This window comes from Rhinichthys klamathensis, unplaced genomic scaffold, assembly GCF_029890125.1.
Source record: "Rhinichthys klamathensis goyatoka isolate OS25496 unplaced genomic scaffold, OSU_Roscu_1.1 h1tg000412l_1, whole genome shotgun sequence".
Lineage (NCBI taxonomy): Eukaryota > Metazoa > Chordata > Actinopteri > Cypriniformes > Leuciscidae > Rhinichthys > Rhinichthys klamathensis.
This window is the reverse complement of record NW_026606912.1, coordinates 676862-700365: the sequence shown is the minus strand read 5'-3', so window position 1 is coordinate 700365 and position 23504 is coordinate 676862. Positions and strand designations below refer to the sequence as shown.

The 23504-nt window shown below is 46.5% G+C and overlaps 1 protein-coding gene across 2 annotated transcripts; it reads right to left on the bottom strand.

The window, feature by feature from the left end:
* Window positions 1-232: 232 nt before the first annotated feature.
* Window positions 233-23501, bottom strand: LOC130070633 (solute carrier family 22 member 7-like). 2 transcript variants are annotated; one of them, XM_056235102.1, is made up of 11 exons: window positions 23244-23501; window positions 18485-18871; window positions 18286-18389; window positions 17988-18142; window positions 3853-4021; window positions 2217-2340; window positions 2014-2117; window positions 1698-1912; window positions 843-951; window positions 551-757; window positions 233-421 (listed from the first exon to the last, which is right to left on the bottom strand). In XM_056235102.1, the coding sequence occupies exons 2-11, from the start codon at window positions 18863-18865 to the stop codon at window positions 340-342; spliced, it is 1650 nt and encodes a 549-aa protein (XP_056091077.1). In that variant the 5' UTR covers window positions 18866-18871; window positions 23244-23501; the 3' UTR covers window positions 233-339. The 2 variants fall into 2 exon arrangements, with proteins under 2 accessions (XP_056091077.1, XP_056091075.1); XM_056235100.1 differs by lacking the exon at window positions 23244-23501 and having other exon boundaries at window positions 18485-18895.
* Window positions 23502-23504: the final 3 nt, after the last annotated feature.

Here is a 23504-nt window from a genome sequence, read left to right as displayed (position 1 = left end):
CCTGATATAGAGATTAACTCACTATGGAGTGGACTTTGTGCTTTGTAACTTTGACCTTTTCCCTGCTCAAACAGGAACATTATACACTAAAGAAAGTTGAAAATGTAAAAAAACATAATAGGTCCTCTTTAAAAATAAAGAGATTAACTAAATATGTATATAAAGTTAGGTAATGCATGGGCAAAAAAGACTGAATCTAGATTTCTCAATTCCTAGAGGTAAGTAATTAGTATACCATGACTCAAGTTTTATTAGTTATATACAAAAGGTGGGATGTGATGTCAAGTACAGCTTATGAGACTTGTTACTATGATTTGTGCTTTTGAAGTGATTTGCATATCATTGCGTAGTGTCTGTAGAGATGGGCAACTTTAAAGGAATGTTACTCTGATCCTCTGTTGTGAAATAGACAGGTTTCTTTCTGCAATAATAAAGCAAATGATTGTGAATTTAAAAATTAGAAAAATGAACAAAATAACAGAATACAATACAACAAACTAAAGCTGAAAACATTTTGTCTTGTATTTGCTGTCATTTCTTTTTCTTATACCTCGTCTCTTCAATATCTTCTATTGTTTCTGGCAATCTTGCGTTGTTTGTTTCAGGGAGAAGCCAAGCGATGAGACCAGAAAAGATGGCCAATGTGCAGAAAATGACCTCTGGGAGGACCATCCACTTGTCTTCTAAGAGCATGATGAGAGGAGAAATGGATGCACCCAAACGTGCCATAAAACTGGTGTAGCCAAGCCCATTCTGCCTATAGACGTGAAAGGGAGATAACAGAAGCATTTTCAAAAACAAGAGTGCTTAATAATTCGAAAAGGGACATGGTAGATTCTAACCTCATGACTGTAGGATAGAGCTCAGTGGTGTAAAGGAACACAGTTGTGAACGAAGCTTCTGAAAGTCCTTTACCCAACACTGCAATCACAGTCCGAAAAGTCCAGAATTCTAGACCCGCAGACATTCACACAGAAGAAGTCAGAGAAAATCATCAAGCAACCAAATCACACGTCATCCTATGCCATCCATAAAAGATGGGCAAAACTGTTTTGAGCAAAGCAGTGGTTCTTTAAGACTAGATTTTACGTTGGATCCACAGTGCGACCCAAACCAGTATCAAAATATGTCCTTAAAAAGAAAATGTCCTTGAAATTAGGCATTTCAATTTATTAATATACATGTACCTGCAATATCTTAAAATATGCATTTCAGTGGTTTCGAAGGCAAATAATTCACCATAAAAAAATAACTGTGGTCATAATAAAATGTCTATCCTTGTTGTGAGTGTACCTGTGTTTAAAGGTGCAGTATGTAAGAGTATGCTAGGGGTTGAAATGGGTACTGCAGACCAAATTCAAAATATTTGAGAGAGTTGTTTAGGCTTGTTGTTAGGTAAATCTAGGCTTGTATAATTTTGTTTATGATTTTCAAGGATGGACAATCATTCCATGTCGGCATCTGCAGATTTGGCCAGTTTCTATGATTTGTATCAAAATTAATAGTTTGACTGCTGTATGGCGTTTGACGTCATCAACAAGTGTTTTCTCACCCCCTTTTAAAAGCTGATGCGCGCATTTATTGTGGTATCCCAACGTTGGTATCCGAACCTTAACCCTATTGGAACCATAGTCGTGAAACTATTTTTTGATGATAACCACTGATTTAAAGTGTACTTGCAACTAAAGGTATTCAACCTGTAGGTGTGATGATGTTGATGAGTATGCAAAATCCTGTGAGCACCAGTGTCCCGCTCTGAGTGACTCTACGGCCGACCTTGTTGAGACTAAAGTATAAGACGAATTTTGCTGGCACCTCTATGGCTGCATAAATGAAGTGTGTCAGGTAAAGATCAAGCCCAAAGCCGGTGATGTTTAAGCTGATGCCGTAGTACGTTGAAGAAACTCCATACCTACAAAAAGGGAAGATGAACGTAGGCTCATTGCTTCCATCACTAAAAAGAGGCACTTTCTTCAATTCTAAAATAAAATACTTAAATTAGTAAAAACCTACCACACTATTCCGGTAAAGAGTGTGAGTCTCCTCAGCTGTGGGGTTTTGACTAGGTCTAAATAAGTGTAACTGTGACCCTGTTGAGTTGCTACAGTGGACAGAGACTGAGATAGAAACAGAAATAATGGTGTTACTGTTTAAATAAGTTCTTTGCAAATATCTAAATGATGGAAAACATAGATGGCAAATAAGACCCTGTTTACCTCTGGCTTGACTCTAGAACTGAAGTCTCGTCTTTTGTTAAAAGTAGCACAGTTTTGCAGATACTTGTATGCTGTTTCTGCCTTTCCATTGGCTATTAGCCATCGTGCTGATTCAGGGATCCACCTATTAAAGTATTAACCAATCTCTTATATATATATATATATATATACACTCCCCGGCCACTTTATTAGGTACCCCATGCTAGTAACGGGTTGGACCCCCTTTTGCCTTCAGAACTGCCTCAATTCTTCGTGGCATAGATTCAACAAGGTGCTGGAAGCATTCCTCAGGGAGTTTGGTCCATATTGACATGATGGCATCACACAGTTGCCGCAGATTTGTCGGCTGCACATCCATGATGCGAATCTCCCGTTCCACCACATCCCAAAGATGCTCTATTGGGTTGAGATCTGGTGACTGTGGAGGCCATTTTAGTACAGTGAACTCATTGTCATGTTCAAGAAACCAATTTGAAATGATTAGAGCTTTGTGACATGGTGGAAGTAGCCATCAGAGGATGGGTACATGGTGGCCATAAAGGGATGGACATGGTCAGAAACAATGCTCAGGTAGGCCGTGGCATTTAAACGATGCCCAATTGGCACTAAGGGGCCTAAAGTGTGCCAGGAAAACATCCCCCACACCATTACACCACCACCACCAGCCTGCACAGTGGTAACAAGGCATGATGGTTCCATGTTCTCATTCTGTTTACACCAAATTCTGACTCTAACATCTGAATGTCTCAACAGAAATCAAGACTCATCAGACCAGGCAACATTTTTCCAGTCTTCAACTGTTCAATTTTGGTGAGCTCTTGCAAATTGTAGCCTCTTTTTCCTATTTGTAGTGGAGATGAGTGGTACCCGGTGGAGTCTTCTGCTGTTGTAGCCCATCCGCCTCAAGGTTGTGCGTGTTGTGGCTTCACAAATGCTTTGCTGCATACCTCGGTTGTAACGAGTGGTTATTTCAGTCACTGTTGCCCTTCTATCAGCTCGAACCAGTCTGGCCATTCTCCTCTGACCTCTGGCATCAACAAGGCATTTCCGCCCACAGAACTGCCGCTCACTGGATGTTTTTTCTTTTTCGGACCATTCTCTGTAAACCCTAGAGATGGTTGTGCGTGAAAATCCCAGTAGATTAGCAGTTTCTGAAATACTCAGACCAGCCCTTCTGGCACCAACAATCATGCCACGTTCAAAGTCACTCAAATCAACTTTCTTCCCCATACTGATGCTCGGTTTGAACTGCAGGAGATTGTCTTGACCATGTCTACATGCCTAAATGCACTGAGTTGCCGCCATGTGATTGGCTGCTTAGAAATTAAGTGTTAACGAGCAGTTGGACAGGTGTACCTAATAAAGTGGCCGGTGAGTGTATATATATGTACAGCACCTGTCAAAAGTTTGGAAACATTCATTTTTTTTTAGTTTTTGAAAGAAATCCATTAAATTGATCAAAAGTAACAGTCAAGACATTTTGCTTATGACTTTAATTACATTTAATTAAAAATAATTTAATGAAAAAAGAAAAAGAAAAAAAGACAAATCTTTCCAGCCGAGGAAAAACATGTCATGACCTTACAAACAGACCCTGACTGTGAGGAAGACTCGGGATATAATGGTGTTCCCCTACCACCAGGTTGCTGTAGCAAGAAGAAGCGGAGAAGTGACAGTAATAATCAGCATCCTCCAATCAGTGACCAGATAGGCAAAACCGGCCAGCAGCATGTTGCCTAAACTCCAGGAAATACTGCCGAACACCCCGATAAATGTACGGTGCTTAGTGTCCACCCACTCAATACCTGTAGAACAGATCAAATGTAATCATTAAAGGCAGGGCAGGTAAGTTTGAGAAACTAGCAGAATTTAAAAAAAAAAAATTAAACAGTTTTTATTGTACAGACAAAAAAAAAAAGTGTACATTAAATCATTAAAGAGACAAGCATAAAAGAGAAAACATTGTCTGCACATTTATCTTTTACACATTCCCTAACAACATATAACTAAATGAAGAAATAAAAAATAAAAAGAACCACCACCCCAAACCCCTCCCCCCACCCCACCCAAGAGGATTAGAAAATATCGGCAGTGTTATGATGATAGCAGAAGAACCCAAACGCAGACGGTAGACAATTACACAACGTTTATTATAACAGAAAAACAGGGGAAAATAAAGCCCACGAGGGGGCAAAACAGAGGCAATACAAACGAGGGATTACTAAACTAGATAACACTTGACAAACACTAGACTATTAAACAGCAAACACAAGATCAAGACATTCTTCAAAGACAAGGTACTCACAGGTAGACTCTCACAAAGTGTGACACAATGAACCGGCACAGGACAGCAAACACAAGGGGATGAAATAGGGGAACACTAATGACAAAGACAGGTGAAGCAGACTAGACAAGGACAGGTGAAACTGACTAGACAATAATGACGAGACGAGGATAACAAGGGGGCGGGGTAACGTAACGAGACAACACAAGCACATGGCTGAAAACACAAGACCATGTCCTTGCACACAAAACATGATTCTGTCATGATCCTGCCTCAAGACTAGAGAAAATCAAGGACACGAGGGCAGAATCATGACAGAACCCCCACCTTAAGGAGCGGCTACCAGACGCTCCAAAAGAGGACATCAAACACGAGACATGACAGACTGGGAAACAGACACAAACCAACAAAACATGACAAATAACAGTAACGGCAAACACGAAAACACAACAACAGGGTTAGGATGAAACATTAAAAATAATAAACAAGGAAGAGGTGGCGGAGGAAACACAGAGTTCATGAGGGGTGGTCCAGGGTGGATGGGTGTGCTGGGGGTCTTAGGTCCACGGGATGAGGGCTTGGGACGAGGATTCCGGGCGGACTTGGGTGGGGGCACTCGAGGAGAAGCCATGGGGGAACCAGACTGAGACAGGGTGACACGTGGAGAAGCGCTGGGGGAACTTGACTGGGACAGGGAAGGAGACAGCACAGGACAGGAGACAGGGTGAGAAGTAATCGACTCAGATGTAGTGCTCATATTAAACTCGGAAGCGCTCTCCTGTGCAGTACTCTCAGGAGCTGGAGCAGCGAGCTCGGAAACAGCTCTCTCAGAAGTTAGCTCAGGAACTGTTCTCTCAGCAGCGGGTGCTGGGACCGCCTTCACAGCGGCGGGCTCTGTGACTGCAGCGGGCACTGTGACTGCAGCGGGCTCTGTGACTGCAGCGGGCTCTGTGACTGCAGCGGGCTCTGTGACTGCAGCGGGCTCTGTGACTGCAGCGGGCTCTGTGACTGCACTCGCTGGAGTGGGATCTGGGATGGCGCTTGAAGAACGGGAGGCTCCCCTCTTCCTCCTCTTTCTCCTAGGTCGAGAAGCAGAGACCATCGCCGGAGCTGAGACGGGTTGGGGAAGCACGGCGGGAACTGAGTCGTGCGAAGGAGGGGTTATCTCTGGCAGGATAGACTCCGACGCTGAGGACTCTGAAGGAGAGTCCCACGAGGTTCGCCTCTCTCGTTTCCCTCGAAGACCGAAGGGGGTAGAAGAAGTGCCAGGAGTAGTGAGGGAGCCAGCCTGGTCCCCAAGTGTCGCGACGCCTATCACTCGACCCTCGGGAATAGCTGGCAGGCAAGGTGGAGAGCCCGTGGAGGAGCCCTGCTGCTCCTCCTGACACAAACAGTCCACCATGTCCTGAAACGGGCGGTGGACCAGCCTCTCCCGTTCAGCCAGAGGAGGGGGAACATTGAGACCCGCGATGAGGTAACGGTTGGTGAGGATCTCAGGTAAGAAAAGCCTCCTTGCTTCCACGGCCTGGGCATATCTCCTCAGGGACCTCTCTCCCTGGGGAGGGAAAGGAAGCTTGCCCAACTTGCTGTCGGCGATGGCCGACTGCCACCACAATTCCTGGTCAGTCGACTGTCGAATAGCAGGAAAAGACATACAGTCCGCTGGGTTCTGTTTTGGCCGGTGCATTCTGTTATGATGATAGCAGAAGAACCCAAACGCAGACGGTAGACAATTACACAACGTTTATTATAACAGAAAAACAGGGGAAAATAAAGCCCACGAGGGGGCAAAACAGAGGCAATACAAACGAGGGATAACTAAACTAGATAACACTTGACAAACACTAGACTATTAAACAGCAAACACAAGATCAAGACATTCTTCAAAGACAAGGTACTCACAGGTAGACTCTCACAAAGTGTGACACAATGAACCGGCACAGGACAGCAAACACAAGGGGATGAAATAGGGGAACACTAATGACAAAGACAGGTGAAGCAGACTAGACAAGGACAGGTGAAACTGACTAGACAATAATGACGAGACGAGGATAACAAGGGGGCGGGGTAACGTAACGAGACAACACAAGCACATGGCTGAAAACACAAGACCATGTCCTTGCACACAAAACATGATTCTGTCATGATCCTGCCTCAAGACTAGAGAAAATCAAGGACACGAGGGCAGAATCATGACAGGCAGTCTCTACATGCGATTATGCTATATAATAATAATAATAAAAAATAAAAAAGACCTTGCACACCCATGATATATTTAGTCAGAATCTAGTGAGGATACAGAGTCGTAAAGATTTAAAATAGGGTTCCATATTTTATAAAACTTATCAGTTGAGCCCCGGGTCGAATTTTTCAATTTTTCAAGTGAAAGGAATGACATCAGATCTTTTAACCAAGAGGTAGTTGGAGGGGGGTTGGACACTTCCAATGCAACAAAAGAATAAGAGCAATAAGAGAAGCAAAAGCAATAACCTATGCTTTTTGTCTCGTGATGGATGACGAGTGAGACACACCAAAAATGGCGACTATAGGGCATGGAGATAGAGAAATGTGCAGAGCTCTAGACATGAAGTAAAAAAAAGAAGCCCAATATGAGGCCAGTTTTGGGCAGCTAAAAAATGTATGGGTGTGATCGGCAGGAGAAAAGGAGCATCTGTTACAGTAGTCCCCTGTTTCTGGAAACAATTTTATGAAGTTTAGCTTTGGTAAGATGAATTCAATGAAAGACTTTTAGCTCAATAAGACTCAGCCGAGCACATACAGAAGTAGAATTAACTCTAGCAAGGGCCTCAGACCATAGCTCTTCCGATAACTTGATTCGCAGCTCATTTTCCAAAGGCATCTTTAGGCAGGAGAGAGGACGTACTAGATGAAAGTAACATGGTGTAGACAGAGGATATACGACTACCACCTGTAGGGGCTGACAAAAAGTTCTCAACCAGAGATTTTTCTGGTAATTGAGGGAAACGTCTCGGTTACGGATGTAACCCTCGTTCCCTGAGTAGGGAACGGAGACGTTACGTCGGATGACGGAGAATGGGGATTTCGCCAGAAAGCCAATCCTCTTCGAGTTTTAAAAAACGAGCCAATGGCAAAGAAATGCCATGGGTCTGCGGAATTTGCATAATGTATCTCCGCCTCACCGCGTGAGTATTTAAGGAGAGACACCTGCAACAGCAGAACATGTCTTCGCTGAGGAGCCGAGACTGAACTCAGGCGTCTACCCAGCGGTACAGCGGAAGTGGCAGGGAGACGTAACGTCTCCGTTCCCTACTCAGGGAACGAGGGTTACATCCGTAACCGAGACGTTCCCTTTCGTAGTCACTCCGAGTTACGTCGGATGACAGAAAATGGGGGTCCCCGTGTAATCACGCCACCTTCACAGCTGTCTTCCAGTGCCCTGCGAAGTCTGACCTCCCTGTCGTGATATAGGCACGGACGAAGGAGTCCTACTTAACACAGGAATACCAAGGTACACTGGGAAGCATATCTCAGGGGAGATATGCCGCAGCATGCCTACCCGTAGGGAGGACTTAAGAATACACATATGGCCCGAGGGGGCTACATATGGAGGAACACTGGAGTGACCAGCCCGTGGGGTGGCATCTACTTTCAACTCCAGGAGTGGCAAGGTGGCTTGCCGAGGGAAAGACACATGCTCAAAAAGGCTTACAGTGGAAATACACATGTGGGGGTTGCTCGGAGGAGGAACCATGCACACGGAGGCACCTAGCCGACGCACAGGCAATAGACACTGGCGCCAGCGTCAACAGTGCTGGAGGAACTCAGGGCTTCAGAGAGGAAGGCTACCTGAGAAAATATCGCACGTATCCAGTCCGTGGAGTGGAGTGGCGAGCAAGCGAAGACACCTAACGGTTCCCGTGTTAGCTTGAAAAAGACAGTACACGGGAGGAGACTGGCTCCACTCGGAGATTGTAAAATCTGGCGAATGTGTTAGGTGTCGCCCAGCCTGCAGCTCTGCAGATGTCTGTCAGCGAGGCGCCACGCGCTAAAGCCCAAGAGGACGCCACACTCCGGGTGGAGTGGGCGGTCACACCAAGGGGGCATGGTCGACCTTGCTGCTGGTATGCCAAAGCAATGGCGTCCACTATCCAGTGAGACAACCTTTGTTTGGAGAGAGCCTTTCCCTTCAGCTTCCCACCATAACAGACAAAGAGCTGGTCTGAGGTCCTGAAACACTGCGTCCTGTCTACGTAAGCACGGAGTGCGCGTACTGGACAGAGCAGTGCCAAGGCTGGGTCTGCCTCCTCCCGGGGCAGCTTCATTGGCAGGTTCACCACCTGGTCCCGGAAGGGAGTGGTGGGAACCTTGGGCACATATCCAGGCCGGGGTCTCAGGATCACGTGAGAGTGACCGGGCCCGAACTCCAGGCACGCTTCGTCAACGGAGAATGCGTGCAGGTCCCCTACCCTCTTGATGGAGGCCAACGCAACCAGGAGCGCTGTCTTCATTGACAGGATCTTAAGCTCAGCTGATTGCAGAGGCTCAAAGGGAGCCCTCTGTAGGGCATTTAAGACCACTGAGAGGTCCCAAGAGGGAACGAGAGGAGGGCGAGGAGGATTCAATCTCCTCGCTCCTCTCAGGAACCTGATGATCAGGTCGTGCTTTCCAAGAGACTTACCTTCAACTGCTTCGTGATAAGCGGCGATAGCGGCCACATACACCTTCAGGGTGGAGGGAGACAGCCTTCGCTCCAACCCGTCTTGCAGGAAAGAAAGCACGACACTGATCGAGCAACTCCTGGGGTCTTCTCGGCGAGAAGAGCACCAGTTGACGAAGAGGTTCCACTTCAACGCATAGACATGTCTCGTGGACGATGCTCTAGCGGAAGTGATGGTAGCCGCCACCGCTGGTGGCAGGGTACTCAAACCTGCCTCGTCCCGTCCAGGAGCCACACGTGGAGTCTCCAAAGATCGGGACGAGGGTGCCATAGGGTGCCCCGTCTCTGAGAAAGGAGGTCCTTCCTCAGAGGAATTGGCCAAGGAGGTGCTGTCGCGAGGAGTATCAGTTCGGAGAACCAGGTCTTGGTGGGCCAGTATGGGGCGACCAAAATGACCTGCTCCTCGTCCTCCTTGATCTTGCACAGAGTACGTGCGAGAAGGCTCACTGGGGGAAACGCATACTTGCGTAGGCCCTGCGGCCAGCTGTGCGCCAGTGCATCCGTGCCGAGCGTGCCCTCGGTCAGGGAGTAATACAGGGCGCAATGGGATGAGTCGTGGGAGGCAAACAGATCTATCTGTGCGTCCCCGAACTGGTCCCATATCAGCTGGACCGACTGGGGATGGAGTCGCCATTCGCCAGAGGTTGGCCGGAGCCGTGACAGCTCGTCGGCTGCAAGGTTCCGCACTCCTGGAATGTAAATAGCACGAAGGGACCTCAGGTGCTTCTGACTCCATAAGAGGAGGTGGCGTGCGAGTTGCGACATACGGCGAGAGCGTAGACCACCCTGACGGTTGATGTACGCTACAGTCGCGGTATTGTCCGAGCGGACAAGTACGTGTTGACCCAGGAGCAACGCGTGGAAGCGATGCAGGGCAAGGCGTACTGCCAGCAACTCGAGGCAATTGACATGCATGAGGCGCTGGGGTTCTGTCCAGGAGCCCGCGGCTGCATGTCCATTGCACATGGCGCCCCAGCCCGTGGCAGAGGCATCTGTGGAGACGACAACATGCCTGGAAACTCATTCTAGGGGAACTCCGGCCCGTAGAAAGCTGAGGTTCCGCCACGGGGTGAAGGTCTGACGGCAGGTCGGAGTTATTGGAACTCTGAGCGTACCGCGATGCCATGCCCACCTCGGGACCCGATCGCGAAGCCACAGCTGAAGCGGTCTCATATGAAGCAATCCGAGTGGCATTGCCGCGGCTGCGGATGCCATATGCCCCAGGAGCCTCTGAAAAAGTTTCAGTGGGACCGCACTCTTGCCCTCGAACTGTCGAAGACAAGTCAGCAGTGAGTGTGCGCGCTCGCTCGTAAGCTGCGCGGACATGGAGACCGAGTCGATCTCCATACCGAGAAAAGAGATCCTCTGCACGGGATAGAGTTTGCTCTTCTCCCAGTTGACCCGAAGGCCCAGACGGGCTAGGTGCCGGAGCACAAGATCTCTGTGTTCGCAAACCTGATCTCGAGAGTGAGCTAATATTAGCCAGTCGTCGAGATAATTCAGGATGCGAACCCCGTGTTCGCGTAGGGGAACAAGGGCTGCCTCGACGACCTTCGTAAAGACGCGAGGAGACAGAGCCAACCCGAATGGCAGAACCGCGTACTGGTATGCCTGCCCCTCGAAAGCAAACCGAAGAAACGGTCTGTGTCGAGGTAAAATGGAGACATGAAAGTAGGCGTCCTTCAGGTCTATCGCTGCAAACCAATCCTGTGGCCGCACGCATTCGAAAATGCGTTTGGCCGTGAGCATCTTGAACGGCAGCCTGTGAAGGGAGCGGTTCAAGACGCGCAAATCCAGGATTGGCCGTAACCCACCGGTTTTCTTGGGGACAATGAAGTAGGGGCTGTAGAACCCTGACCTCATCTCGGCTGGAGGGACAGCCTCGATTGCACCCTTCGCCAGCAGGGTAGCAACCTCCGCACTCATGACCGGGGCATTGCCACCGACCATAGTAAAGCGGACTCCCCTGAAGCGGGGAGGAGACCGTGCGAACTGAATCGCATAGCCGAGCCTGATAGTTCGGGCGACCCAACGGGACAGATTGGGGAGCTCTAACCAAGCCCCCAAAAACTGATCCAGCGGAACCATCCGAGCCACAGGCGTCCCCCCGGAGGGGCAGCGAAGCGGAGTGACCGGCACAGGCGAGGGTGGCATAGCGGCCCTGAGCGTGTGCACAGCCAAGCTCCGCGCCCTGACAGAGGAGACCAGGGAAGGACCAGCGTTCCACGGGGGTCTGCTCTGCCAGGGGTCTGGCGATAGAGGGGGATGAGAGTGGTGTGGTCCGGGGACGGCATGCACTGTCATCCTCGCCCTCAGAGACAGAGGAGGACGAGAGTGGCGAGGCACGGGGGCGTCGCGCACTGTCATCCGGCTCTGTGTGCTCAGTGATGGACATTTCGGTTCTTTCTTTAACCACATTAGGGTGCTGCCCACCCGTGGGTGAGCAGCGGGGAGTGGAGAACAAAAGATTCTCCCCCGGCCCTCCACCGGGGGAAGGAGGGGGCCTGCAACCGCCTCCTGGGAAAAAACCGACACCATCACTGAGCAGCCCGTCTCAGGAGCGCCGCTTGGCCTGGCGTTTAGCGGGGCGCGGGGCCTGAGGGGGCTGGGGCGCCTTCCTGCGGCTTCCTCCACGACGCGGCCCGGGTGAAGGCTGCTGCTGGGGCCGTGCGGGAGGGGCGGGAGCCACAGGAGGGCGCCCTCGGCGGCGAGCGGGCTGAGGCGTCTGTGCCGACGGCTGGGTGGAGGCAGCAGCTGGCCGTCGGGGCAGAATATGTTTAATCGCCTCAGACTGCTTCTGTGCGGTTGAAAACTGCTGGGCGAAGTCTTCAACCGCTCCGCCGAAGAGGCCGGCCTGGGATATGGGGGCGTCGAGCAGACGAGTCCGCTCAACGTCCCGCATATCGGCCAGGTTCAGCCAAAGGTGATGCTCCTGGACCACGTTAGTGGCCATCACCTGACCCAGGGAGCGTGAGGCCACTTTCGTCACCCGGAGAGCGAGGTCAGTGGCGGCACGCAGTTCGTCGAACGTCCCTTGGTCAGTCCTGCCCTCGTGCATGTCTCTGAGCAGCTGGGCCTGGTAGACCTGCAAGGTGCTCATAGCATGCAGAGCAGCAGCCGCCTGTCCTGCAGCTCTGTGAGACCTCGCCACCATAGATGACGAGAATCTACAGGCCTTGGACGGGTGCTTAGGATTACCACGAGAGGAGGCGCTCTGAGGACACAGTTGCATCGCAACAGAGCGCTCCACCGGGGGAATCCCAGTGTACCCATGGACAGCTGCGCCATCGAGGGGAGGAAAGGCGGAGAAAGCTGACGAGCGTTCACGGGAGGTCAAAGGAGCCTTCCATGATCTCGACAGCTCCTCATGCAGCTCCGGGAAGAAAGGAATTGGGGTTGGCTGAGGCCGTGAGGCGGCAGCCGCACCCAAAAACCAATCGTCCAGCCGCGAGCGCTCGGGGCAGGGCGGAGGGTTCCACTCTAGCCCGATGCTCACGGCTGCCCGGGACAGCATGGCTGTCATCTCAGGATCCGACACGGGCAATGCTGGGACTCCCGAAGGAGGCAACGCAGCCGCATCCTCACTTCCCGAAGAATCGAGCCCACCTTGTGATGCCGCGATCGACATCGCGTCCTCCTCTGGAGCGCCGAATGAAACACGCGGGGCTTCCGAAGAAGGGCCCGCCTGAATCACCGCGGCACTCGCGGGTTGCAACACAGCGGAGGGGGGCGTGGTCCGAGGACGCATCGTCGGATTGCTCCACACCGTCACCCTCAGATCACCCTGTCCCCCAGCCGAACTACCACCTCTCGTGGAGGAAGCAGAACGGGTGGTGGACGCGGGGACTCTCACTGAAAGATCATTGAGTCTCAATCTAAGTATTGCGATGGCCATGTTCCCACAGAAGGAACATGAGTCATCCACGAGTGCTGCTTTAGCGTGCTCAAAGCCCAGACACACAAAGCAGCGCTCGTGCCCATCAGAAGATGACAGATATCGACCGCAACCAGAAGAACACGGGCGAGACATCTTTAAAAAGACGTGCCACGTGCAGCTCTTTTAGGAGAGGAAAAACTCTGCAATGCTGAGGCGACCAGGGAGAAAACACAAAGTCAGGCAGACCACTGCACAGATCGCAGGCAATGTGAAGACTCGCTGGGTACCGCCGTCACACCAACACTGGAGAGTTCGCTCGTCTCGAAGAGGTGAGTCACTTGTAAACTCAGGTCTTGTGGCTGTGGAGTGAAGAGGTTCTCTTGGCTCCGAAGCGAAAACATGATCTGCTGTTGCAGGTGTCTCTCCTTAAATACTCACGCGGTGAGGCGGAGATACATTATGCAAATTCCGCAGACCCATGGCATTTCTTTGCCATTGGCTCGTTTTTTAATACTCGAAGAGGATTGGCTTTCTGGCGAAACCCCCATTCTCCGTCATCCGACGTAACTCGGAGTGACTACGAAAGGGAACTAAGTTCGTCTTAACAAAACTGCGGAGTTGTAAATACCTGAATAAGCCTGTAGTATGCAGGTTAAATTTGGACATAATATTGGTGAATGAAGCAAAAGATTTATCAATAAAAAGATCTGAAAAACAGGCCATCCCCTTATCTTTCCATCTTTTAAAAGTGTGATCAATAGCTGGTGGTAAAAACAAGTGATTGTTGCAAATTGGACTTAAGAAAATGTTGTCGAAATTGTTTCCAGATTTTTAAAGTTGATAGCACAATAGGATTTCTAGTATAATTAGAGGGATGCAGAGACAAAGGAGCAAAGACAAGTGCAGGAAGAGAAGAAGAAAGACAAGTAGCAGCTTCTTGAGTACACCAGTTAACCTTCGGCGCATTACACCACAAGAAAATCTTAGAAATGTTGGCGGACCAGTAATAAAAAATAAAATTTAGCAGAGCTAGACCTCCATCACGTTTATGTCGTTGCAGGATATTTTATTCACTTTAGGAATTTTACCAGCCCAAATAAACGAGGAGATGGTTTTATCTAGACATTCAAAAAAAGATTTAGGTAGAAAAAGAGGGAGAGACTGGAAGAGAAATAAAAGCCGCGGCAAAACATTCATTTTAATGGTCTCCACTCTCCCAACAAGAGAAAGGGGTAGGCCGCCCCATCGTTTTAAGTCTAGTTTAATTTGATCAACCAGATTTGTAAAGTTATTCTTAAAGATAGAACTGAAAGAGTGTGAAATGTTTACACCTAAATATCGAAACCCTGAAGGAGAAAAATTAAAAGGTAGTGTACCTTTAGAAATCTTTTTAGCCACGTCATTTATGGGGAAACATTCACTTTTGGTAAAGTTTAATTTGTAACCTGAAAATGAGCCAAAGGTGTCGAGCAAGTGCATAATCTCGTTGGCGCAGCCAACTGGATCTTATAACAACAAGTCGTCGGCATAGAGAGAAACACGGTGTTCTGTGCCTCCCCTATGGATCCCGCATATAGACGAAGATGCCTTTAAGGCGATAGAAAGTGGCTCAATAGCTAAAGCAAAGAGCAAAGGAGACAGAGGGCAACCCTGCCGCGTCCCACGGGAGAGGGAAAAGAATGATGAACTATCAGCATTAGTTTTAACACTAGCAGAGGGAGCTGAATATAGAAGGCGAGTCCATGAGATAATATTGTGCCCAAAGCCAAACTTTTTTAATACAGTAAATAAATAATTCCATTTCACACGGTCAAATGTTTTTTCAGCATCAAGAGAAATTATCATTTCAAAGGTATTTAGCAATCGCCGGATATTAGATGACATCTGACGTCCCCTAATAAACCCGGTCTGATCGTCAGAAATAATATCAGGAAGACATGCATCGATGCGCTTTGCCATCACCTTTGCTAGAATTTTAATGTCAGCATTCAATAAACTAATAGGTCTATAGCTAGCTACTACATAAAGCTGAGTCTTTATTTTTTTTTAATAAAAGAGAGATAGATGCTTGATTTGATGAGGCCGGGAGAAAACCCTGCTCAAATGACTCCTTATACATATCAAACAATAAGGGGGCTAACTGTGCTGAAAATTTCGTATAAAAGTCTAAGGGGAAGCCGTCAGGCCCTGGAGCCTTGTTACACTGCATGAGACCAATGCAGGTGGTAATTTCATCTAGCCTGAGAGGTACATCTTAATGTATTAATAGTGGGTATACTTAAATTATGTAGAAAAGACTCCATTGAGGAAGCATCAGAAGGAGGTTGAGAAGTTTAAAGACTGGAGTAAAAGGAGGAAAAGACAGAGTTATTTTTTTGGGGGTCAGTAACGAGCTCATTAGAATGGTTATCATAAATCTGCGTGATGTAGCGTGATGCTGACTGATGTTTAAGCTGGGAGGCAAGAAGACGGCCTGCTCTATCCCCATGTTCATAATAGGTGGCTCTAGTTCTTTTAATCAAATATTCGGCTTTATTTGTTGAAAGCAAATCAAATTCAGTTAACCTCGAACGTTTTAACTTAAGATCAGGTTTGGGATCGCTTGGCTAAGTGAGCACTAAAGGAAATGATTCGACCACGAATAAACGCTTTAAATGTCTCCCACAGAAGAGAATCAGACACGGTTTCCGTTTTGTTAGTCTCAATGAAAAAGTCTATATTTTTGGTTAGAAATTCGCAGAAGTCAGTTCTGGCAAGAAGCCCTGCAGCGAATTTCCACTGAGGTTGGCTCTTAAAAGCCGGCATAAAGGAAATATCTAACATATGCGGGGCATCAGAAATAACAATGGCAGAGTAATCTGAAGAAATAACCGAAGAAAGAAGGGATTTATCAAGGAAGAAATAATCAATCCGAGAGTAAACATGGTGCACACCAGAGAAGAAAGAAAATACCTTGTCAGAGGGATGAAAAAAGCGCCAGGGATCTATGCAGCCTATTTGAGTTGGTAGCGAAATTAGAGACCTGGAATTTTTTTTAAATATAAAGAAAAAAATGACAGATTCACCATTTGTGATGTGGCAGGAAGCTATAACGCACATAGGCCTACTTGTTGTTTCTTAGAGGTTGAATTCATATCAAAATCACATATGGAAATGGAGGCGCCCTTATATGGGCAGTAATGGAGACTGGTTGTCATCTATGTGAAAAAGTTTGGTACTGTGCCCAAACAAAATCTTACTGAAAGCTCATTTTTTGAGATATCAACCTAAAATTTGAAACACAACTTGTTCAGATTTTTGGCTTTGATTTTTTTGCAGTTTTAGAGTCGCCCAGGTTTTTAAAATATATATTTTATATAAAATATGAATAATTACATTTTTTACATTGTACATTTTCATAAACTCAAACTTCTATAACTTTTTTTTCTCTTTCACTTTCTTAATTTATTTCACTTCTACAAAAATCTGCCAAATGTCTTCTTTAAAACGAGACCAATCTTACGTCTATATTCCAAATCATTCTTGAATTACAACCATTTAAAGGGATAGTTCGGCCAAAAATGATATTTAACACATGCATTACTCACCCTCAAGCCGTTCGAGATGCATATGTCAATCTTGTTTCAGACGAACACATTTTCAGTTATTTTAGAAAATGTCTTAGACCCTTCAGTGGATATAATGTGAAGCAATGGGGTCCACCTCCTTCAAGTCCCAAAATGTGCATACATCCTTCACAAAAGTAATCCATCCGGCTCCAGGGGGATAAACGAAGGCCTTCTGAGGGTAATCCGTGCGGTTTTGTCGTAAAAATATACATATTTAAAACTTTATAAATGAAAATATCTGACTTCCGGCAACGATCGACGCGCGTTCACGGGTGAACTGAGTGTAGTTTTGTTTTGCTCTGCTCTCTGGCTGCGCAGGCGCGTTCGTTCTACGTCACGACGGTTCCTACGCTACGTCATACCTCGTACGCCGACTTCCATCACCCGTGAACGCGCGTCGATCGTTGCCGGAAGTCAGATATTTTCATTTATAAAGTTTTAAATATGTATATTTTTACGACAAAACCGCACGGATTACCCTCAGAAGGCCTTCGTTTATCCCCCTGGAGCCGGATGGATTACTTTTGTGAAGGATGTATGCACATTTTGGGACTTGAAGGAGGTGGACCCCATTGCTTCACATTATATCCACTGAAGGGTCTAAGACATTTTCTAAAATAACTGAAAATATGTTCGTCTGAAACAAGATTGACATATGCATCTCGAACGGCTTGAGGGTGAGTAATGCATGTGTTAAATATCATTTTTGGCCGAACTATCCCTTTAAGTTCAAAATGTGCATTTTCATGTAAATATTCAAAAAAAAAAGGGGGGGGGGGGGGGGGGGGGTGACACTTAACAGGTTAATAAAACAATTTTTAATACTTAAAAATATTTTTTTATAAGCCTATAACTTTGTAATTCACCTTTTCACCTTTATATGCTTTATGTAACCCCTCAGGTCCTACTCGCCTCGAAAATGGGTCTCCGGCATGAGAGGGGGGCCCTCTAACAAGGAAACCAAAGACAGCAGTTTCCTCTTGAGATCAGGGGAGAAAGATTTTTTTTTCCTGCACAGCTCTTACTAGCTGGCCTTCGTTACATATACAATACAGATAGTTTTACAGCAGCTTCACAACAAATTTGATTCAGCTATAAAGCAGCTCTACAGAAGTGTCATCATCAATGTCAGTGCAGTCAAATGATTGACCTTGTTAAGATTGAACTCTTTTCATTTTGGACCCTAAAGCGTTCAGACTGGACAAACGGCTTAATGTCTCTGAGTCCTAGGAAGGGATACAATGGAGAGGAACAATACAGAGCAAAGAAGAATTAAGGCAGTTGGGTTTCAGAGAAGACCTACTGAGCCCAACAGATATGTTGACGATTCCCGTCAATGCCAATCCAGTCAGGAAGCGGAAGGCAGCAAACATGATGTAGGTGCTTGAGAAAGCACTAGCAACACTGAACACTATAGATAACACATAGGACACCAGCAACATGCTCCGACGGCCATACCTGAAAACAACACATACATGAGCAATGACCCTCCAGAGCATTAATACTGCATTCATAATATGAAATGTGTAATCAAACTATCTCTCTGTGTTACTATATCACACTGCTGAAAGATTCTTAAAGGAGGATATTGTTTTTTTTACTTATCACAGAGCACTCCAAAGAACACAGCTCCAGCCATGACGCCACAAAAAAATATGGTGACTGATGTTTTGGCCAGTCCCCTCTTGTCACAAACTAAATCAAACTGATTGAGAAATTAAAGAGAGAGAAACAGGAAAAAAAAACTGTGAGAGGGCAGAGAAAGATCTATCTATGGGATACACAATCATGAGACTTTACCTGTGTGGCGAGAGTGCTGATGAATGTGCTGTTGTCATACTCCCATCCATTCTGACACTCCACTACAGGACGTTCTGTGCTGCTGGAGGAGTTCATCAGCAGGTGGAACTGAGGATACGAGAATATGTGACAGGAAGCAGGAGTCCCATCCTCCTGTGCAGGAATACTGACAGTCAGTCTCTCTTCTCGACTCAGATTCCCAAGGATCCTGTCAGCATCCAGAGAGCTGATGTCACAGTGATGAGATGGGATGGCGGCTATAAAATTGTTCAGCAGGAAATGACATGGGATGGTGATGCGAGGTATGAACAGCAGCAAGGCCAGTGCAATCTGGTAACGGCCAAACCCATCTGCCTTGTCCAGAATGCTGTCAAACTTCATTGTCACCTGGAATATCAGACAATAAAACATCAATATGATATAACTGATATAAAGGTTCATGTTATTTGATGACATTTACACTACCATTAAAAAGTTTGGAATCAGTGAGATAAATAATAATAATAATAAAAAATTTATTCAGCAAGGATGCATTAAATTGATCAAAAGTGATCCACCATCAAGTGACAGTGACACTTATATTTGATTGCGTTCAGTACTTGCTCTGCAGTAAATCGCTGAGTCATTTTTCAAGTTTTGCAGATGATACTTCCTAGTCTTTTATTTTCTGCCTGCGGTAACTATGAGTGAAACGTCACTTCATCATTGTGTATCAGACATTGCCACCTTGTGGAATAAAAGTGAATTGAATATCCTTAAATGTGGAAAGGTTTAGCCTGGGAAAACCCAGACAACTTCCAGCAAATTTAGATTTGCTCTGAAAGTTAGTCTGGCAAAGAGCTCATTCAAGCCCATTTCCAATCCGTCGAAATCGCGGCACCAATCAGAAACGTTGGGGCGGGCTTTATACGATGACGACAGCGCTGGGATTTTGAAGCAGATTTTGTAGCCTACATTACAAAGATGGATGCCACCGTCGAACATCACTCGTTCGAATCAGCTATCGCGTCTGTTTTAAGCGATTTGAACGTTTCCTTTTTGTTAAAAACCGAGCAAAAAACAACACTCGGAGATTCTCCGCCGCTCTGCATACGTCATCTCCTTCATCGCTCTGATTGGTTTTAGGTCTATCCGCGATGTCCGTTGGTGACGCCCCTCTGGAAATGATTTGTCTATGACGCTTTGCCAGACCATAACTCAGTTACAACTGAGAATGGTCTGGTTTTAACCAGGCTAGGAAAGGGTACTAATTGACGATTCTTCTTTCCTTGTCTTGGAATCATCAGAATGGTTTTGAGTTAATATTGTTGATTGTATAGTCACTGGAAAAGTTCAACATAAATATGTGTCAATTGTCTTCTTGATTGTAGTAAATGTAACTACTGCTCAAATGTATAAAAGGGGGTAGGCGTCAATAAGCTTAAGCTTCTGCCTACTCCTTTTGAGCATCATTGTTACATGTGTGTCCTGTGTTTCCCCCTGCTTAGTGTTTTTGGTTCAGTCCTGTGTTCCAGTTTTCCCGCTCCTCGTTTGTGTTCAGTTTATTCACCTGTGTTTAGTTAATTATCTTCATCCATGTCACCTGTCTCCTATTCATTATTGTCATCAGTCTCTGTATTTAGTTTCCCTCAGTTCATTCAGTCTTTGTCCGTTCTCGTTAATGTGTAGCGTGTGTTGTAGTTCCTGAGTTTTGTTAATTAAATCCTGTTTTCCTGATCATCCTCGTCTTCTCATCCTTCCTACCACCACACATCAAAACAGAATAACGGACCAAAAGATGGACTTGGCTGGCCATGACCTGACTACCTCATCAGGATCCTGATTGAGAGAGGTCTCCGCATCACCATCACCCCAGTGATGGCTCCAGCCATCATCGCCACGCCATCCATCCATGATCTTGCGCCAAAGCCCGCTGATCCTGTGCCTGAGACCGTCCCGCCAGAGACCGACCGTCCCGCCAGAGACCGTCCAGCCAGAGACCGTCCGTTCTAAGCCCTCTTCACCGCTAGTTCCGTCCAGCACCAAGCCCACTTCGCCGCTGGTTCCGTCCAGCACCAAGCCCTTTTCGCCGCTGGTTCCGTCCAGCACCAAGCCCTTTTCGCCGCTGGTTCCGTCCAGCACCAAGCCCTCTTTGCCACTGGTTCCATCCAGTACAAAACCCTCTTCACCGCTGGTGTATATCAGGCACGCAGAGACTATGCATGTCACGCCTGCCGAGCCAGAGCTTCACGTCACGCCTGCCGAGCCAGAGCTTCTCTTCAGCCCTCCCGAGCCTTCTCAGCTGGTCCCGTCCAGCCCTCCCAAGCCTGTCCTTGAGCACGTCCCGGAGCCTGTCACTCTCCCCAAGAAAATTTGGGGGGGGGATATAGGACTCCGCCATGGCCTCCCGAAGGGGCGTCTCCGCCATGGCCACCCGAAGGGGCGTCTCCGCCATGGCCACCCGAAGGGGCGTCTCCGCCATGGCCACCCGAAGGGGCGTCTCCGCCCTGGCCACCCGAAGGGGCGTCTCCACCCTAGCCACCTGCACAACTTGCTCCGCCCTGGAGGCTTCCTGTTCCGGGAAAGCCACGCTCTCGTCAGCCTCCAGGGCGCCCACCCTCCCGCCCCTATTTGATGTTTATACGGCGTGGGGACATGCCTTTTTGGGAGGGGGCGTAATGTTACATGTGTTTCCCCCTGCTTAGTGTTTTTGGTTCAGTCCTGTGTTCCAGTTTTCCCGCTCCTCGTTTGTGTTCAGTTTATTCACCTGTGTTTAGTTAATTATCTTCATCCATGTCACCTGTCTCCTATTCATTATTAGGCTTGTTCGACTTCATGCAGCTCTGCGCAGACCAATCGGCGGCTGACTTGAAGCAGTGCATGCCGGTTAGAAATGTTGTCCGACTTGATACAGCGCCGACGCCACGTGACTGTGACCTATGCCATCAAAATACCGCGAGAGCGATTCGAGAGCAGCCGGAGAATCCACGATTGGCCGGATTCACCGCATGACAACGATCACGTGCGTTTCGTGTTTATTCTCACACCTTTAGTTCCGCTCACAAATCAGTTTTTTATAACAGTAAACACTCTTTTCATGTAGTCGTGATGTTAGGCTATATTGTGTTAGGCTATATTGTGTTATGTTTATCAAAATAAAAGTGATTAAAAAACGTCGACTGCACTTCATTGATAGTGGCTATTTTGAATTTTATTCTTGTTCAAACAGATGCAGTATGAAGCAGTACAAGTACATAAAGTATTGAATGAAAATGTGTCTGAAACATCTGTGCATTTGGCAAATATTGAATTTATTTCACTTCAGCTGTGGTAAAGTATAGGCTACAAACACCACGTGAGCGGTCACTACGGGAACCAGAAAGTGTCCGACTTCACGTCTCCGTTTGCAGCTCCTCCCTGCCTGCACGCGGCTACTCTCGCCGATCAGTTACATCCAGCCGCAGCCGATGTCGAACACACCTAAAGTCATCAGTCTCTGTATTTAGTTTCCCTCAGTTCATTCAGTCTTTGTCCGTTCTCGTTAATGTATAGCGTGTGTTGTGGTTCCTGAGTTTTGTTAATTAAATCCTGTTTTCCTGATCATCCTCGTCTTCTCATCCTTCCTACCACCACGTATCTTCCTACCAATCATATTCACATTTTATTTACTTACTTATTCATTGCGCATGTATCCTTCTTTAGTTTTGCCTACTGTGCTGAAACTTGTTACTATATAGAACTTTGTGGAACCCAGATGCTCAAATAAAGAAAGATAAAGAATTGCACATTCAGTCATCAAAGATTCAATTATTGTTTTGCAGAAAAAAATATACTTACACTGTTACACACCTCGGGTCATTAGAAAACAGGCATTCTTTTTTAATTATATATATTTTTTCTTGTTATATTGTTTATAATGTTTTCATTGAAGAATACTAAGAAGGCTGATGTCTATCTTTAAAAAGATGAATGAGGGGGAGGGCAGTGAATGACGTCCCGGGTCACTAAAGACCTGAGGTATGCATTTAAGGGTTAAAATAATATTTATTAATAGATACTTGTAAGAACAATTCAGAGCAAGGATCATTGCTAGATGCATTCCTAAAATATACCCCTCTAATCCCAAATATAGGTTGCATCATTGACTATATAGAGACAAATAATTTGATCCTAAATCAATTAGTAAATCGTTGAGACTGTTTGTGATACAACTTCATCACAGACCATTTCAATTATTCTGTAATAAACGTATGGGTTGTTGGACTCTGTGAAGCATGAACTCTTTTTAAGTCCATTCCTTCACCCTACATTAGCCTCATAGCAGGCAATGGGCCGCAGGGGGTACAGAACTCTGTTTGAATGCTGAGAACAGCTGTTGAGACACACACCAGCTGGACACATTTTATTAAAGTTTAGAATAGTAGTTGTTCGATATAAATGGTTTCATTCCATTATTTATAATGGCAGACACTGCAAATATGTATTCGTTTTTTAATGATTCGATTGTCCAGTTGCTTATCCTCTCAACAACAACAAAAAATCTTCACATTAATCAACACTTTCAGCTTCCAGTCAAGACTTAAAACGAAAAGAATATTTTCTGTAAAAATGGTCCATTGTGAAGATGTTGACTTTTATTCAATAAATGATCACACTGATTAAAAATGATATGGGTATTTTGTGTCAGTCTCTGTTTTTGTGCTTTTAAACACACTATGATACTATTCCATCAGTGTTAAAAAACAAACGAAAAAACATCCAAGATGGAAAAGACATTTACCTCTTATTCAGCTTGACTACGAAGTGGGTGGATGATCTTTGTAGAGTGCCGTGATGGTGAAGAGCTTCAACAAGCAGAGTCAAAACACAGACAGAAGGATATTGGAGGATAACAATGAAAAGTACTTCAAATAAAGGCTAAATGAAGTCCCTCCCCAAACTCCCTTCTTTTTTCCTCCCTCTCTGCCTACTTCAGTCATAGAGAGATATGCTGTTTTTGGCTGTTGCGTAACTTTTTTTTTTTTTTACATTTCTGCTCACT